Source organism: Tetranychus urticae, chromosome 2 (genome assembly GCF_039701765.1).
Source record: "Tetranychus urticae isolate SD_2017Ah chromosome 2, NJAU_TeUrti_SD_1.0, whole genome shotgun sequence".
Taxonomy (NCBI): domain Eukaryota; kingdom Metazoa; phylum Arthropoda; class Arachnida; order Trombidiformes; family Tetranychidae; genus Tetranychus; species Tetranychus urticae.
Genome location: NC_142959.1, coordinates 21,690,791 through 21,693,983, shown reverse-complemented (window position 1 = coordinate 21,693,983; position 3,193 = coordinate 21,690,791). Strand labels below are relative to the sequence as shown.

The window sequence follows — 3,193 nt, the reverse complement described above, 5'->3', positions numbered from 1 at the left end:
CAGTATGTAAGATCGAGTGAGAGTGAAGATGAAGATGAGGATGAACAAGAAGGGTTGTCAAGGCAACTCAGAATCGAGGTTCTTGACTTTACTTGATTATATCAATCGATTGATGTTTATATTTTTCTTTTCTTTTTCTTTTACTTTTCTCTTCTTCTTTTCTCCTTTTATTTCAAAAGATTCTGTGACCTGAGTTAATCAAGATGAAGAGAAGAACAAAAAAGCTTAATAACCGTTAACAGTAAACAGTAACAATTATTTTACAATTATCATGCAATTTGATTATTGATTCACTGGAAAAGGCAACTTCTCTTTGGGTAAACGAGAGAAACATTTCGCTTTTTGTTTCCTTGCCAAGATCTGATTAACAATAAGAAGAAACATGATGAAGATGGTAAAATCTGGTTTCAAGTCCAATGAATATGAGTTATTCTGGTTTAACTCATTTTGTCCTTTCCCTTGCATTTTCCCAATAAAGATAGTAAAAGTGAAAGTAAAACAAAAAGTAAAGGTTTGAAAGTCAAACAATTTGTGAGCATCAAGAATCTTGGGATTATGGAAAATTCAAATTCTAGTTTGATATTGAGGCAAATTGGAATCAATTCTGTTTAAAGGTTAAATTTTGGCTCTTTTTTTCTGTTCAACTCATTTTGTTTCATCAATTCTCATTGATATTTGGCAAATTCTCAGTAGAAGTACATTAACAATGGAAATAATGTAATAACACTGATAATGAAAGTATTGGAGCTACAATGTTGATATCAACTCTTACGACTTGGTAAATGATTTCAATGTTGACCCTTTTTGTCTGTAAATAAACTCACCGTTAACAAACGACCCGACTGTTGAGGTAACTCACAAATAAGAGTCAACATCAGTTTGAAGACGGTAAATGACAAAGTAAAAAAACTATTCAGTGTCGGATAAAAAAATAATATCATTTAACTTATTAATTTTCCAGTGGCGAAAATATTGGTTGATTTTTTTCCTTTTCTTTACATATTAGACGAATGTTTGGTAAAATAATCCACCTCCTGTAACCAGTGCCTGAATCAATAGGGCATTTGTGAAGTATGTAAACAAACCATTTTATTTTGAAAAATCTAACCTTAATTTGAATTTATTTAATTCTGGTTATTAATCGATAAGCAACTACACAGCAATTAACATTGAAAATCACAGGTTACAGATGAGGTTATTGATAGAAATCTTTTACATAGACACAGATGAGGGATCCGGAAACATTTTGCTGTTTAAATGATTTGTATAGTAATTCAACTACCATATCAAATTAATTCTTATTTAATTATCAATCAGGTGAGTCAATTGGAAATAAATAATTTAAAAGGAGAACGGAAGTTTGAAATCGAATCTAAATTATCAAAAAATCCAGGTCTTTGCGTACAATATCTTTTTACCTGATCTGATTTGACAGTATTTCAATTCATTAGGAAAAAGAAACAGCATAAAAGCGGAAATTTTTCGTTTCATGTGTTTTCATGAGTACCAACATAAGTTGCTTTCAATCTATAGAGCTTTGTTAAATGAACGTAAATTTCTAACGTGTTTGCTCAGTCATCACATCCATATCATCTTATCTATAAAAAACGAATATTCTTTTACATTTAAGTTGTTTAAATAAAACGCAAGTATATAAAGCTACCGCATGCAGGTTTTCTTTCAATTCAAACATAAACATTTCAGTTCTAAAGCAATTGCAATTTTTATTGTACCGAAAATGAATCTTTCATTCGTATGTTTTTTACTTATGTACTTAGCATTTGGCGTGAGTTTTACTTTGTCTTTTGTGAAAATCAAAATCGAATGTAAAATGTATCAAAATTATATTTTTACGTTTTCAATTGCAGATAATTGTTAGTGAATCGTTTGAAAACTGTTGGATTAATGACGAGTGCCAAAAGGACGAATGTTGCGTAAAAATCGCGAATTTTTGTAAGTATTTTCTTTTTTATGATTTTCTTATTTCTCGAGCCAATTACCTTTCAAGGGATACTTTTTACTTGTGGGAACTTTTCTTAGATAAGGTTGATATAGAATGATATTTTTAACATTTTAGTTGGTAAATGCAAGGAATTGAAGAAAAAGACAGAGGGTTGTAATGTGAAGGAACAAAAACAACCTCTCAAGGATCATGTATATCTTGTCCAGTGTCCATGTGCAGAAAGTCTTAAATGTCATCCCACAGAGGGTATAATAGGATTAGCACGCGGAACATGTCGAAACGCAAGTGAAGACCGAGATTGATTTCGAAATTTGAGGACACTACGGACAAACGTACGAAACATGTAATGTACCGAAATTAAACTGAAATATTTTATCTAAAAGAAGTGCTGATATGAAATTCTTTTTTGTAACTAAGAGTCGTGACTAAGTATGCAGTTTTCAATCACTCGAGGTGCTCAAATCTAGTACATTCAGACACAAATGCGAAGAATGAAATGAATGAATTTGTTTTGAAAAATTTTGACTTCTTAATAATGATTTTCTCATTGTATTCACACTTTTTGCAAAATTGATTTGCACGCCATCTGCGTATTGCAGAACTACGATCGTAGTATCAGATGAAAGATAAAAGACTTAATTTTTACATGAATAAAAAATGGCTGATTAAATCATTTGTGGCCTTAAATTTGCATTTCGTCAAATCGTCAGGAAAATATTTTTTGAAGTACATCAATCGATTCTTTTTCGTCTAATTATTCTTATTACAAAAGATTGGAGATAATAATATGAGGCAAAGTTTTGAATAGACTTAGCAGAAATTAGTTCAAGTTAGAAATTAATTGATTTAAATTTTCTGTCGTTAGCTGTAACTAATCTGCAAAATGGAGTTGTCCATGAAGACAAGAACTTCTATTGCGATTTTGTGGAAATTCGTTCTGATATGGATGGATATGATGAATATGGTCTTAAGACTATACAGTTTTTGCCAAAGCATGGCTTGGAGCGGAATCCTGATGAAACGTGAAATTTTATCATAACGATGAATTTCATTACGAATTATTAGTTTGTGTATTTTATTCATGTTGCATAACGAATTGATCATGACTTCAGATCTTTGACTTTATGACTTTATTACTGAACGAAATCACCACCCAAACCATAACACTTTTCCTTTTATATGATTGAATTGTCATGAAATGAAATTGATATGAAATGTCTGTTGAATTTC

The 3,193-nt window shown here is 30.7% G+C and overlaps 1 protein-coding gene across 1 annotated transcript; it reads left to right on the top strand.

The window, feature by feature from the left end:
- Positions 1 to 1,660: 1,660 nt before the first annotated feature.
- LOC107371008 (uncharacterized) lies at positions 1,661 to 2,348 on the top strand. Its single transcript, XM_015938957.3, has 3 exons — positions 1,661 to 1,786; positions 1,869 to 1,953; positions 2,078 to 2,348. The coding sequence occupies exons 1-3, from the start codon at positions 1,667 to 1,669 to the stop codon at positions 2,263 to 2,265; spliced, it is 393 nt and encodes a 130-aa protein (XP_015794443.2). The 5' UTR covers positions 1,661 to 1,666; the 3' UTR covers positions 2,266 to 2,348.
- Positions 2,349 to 3,193: the final 845 nt, after the last annotated feature.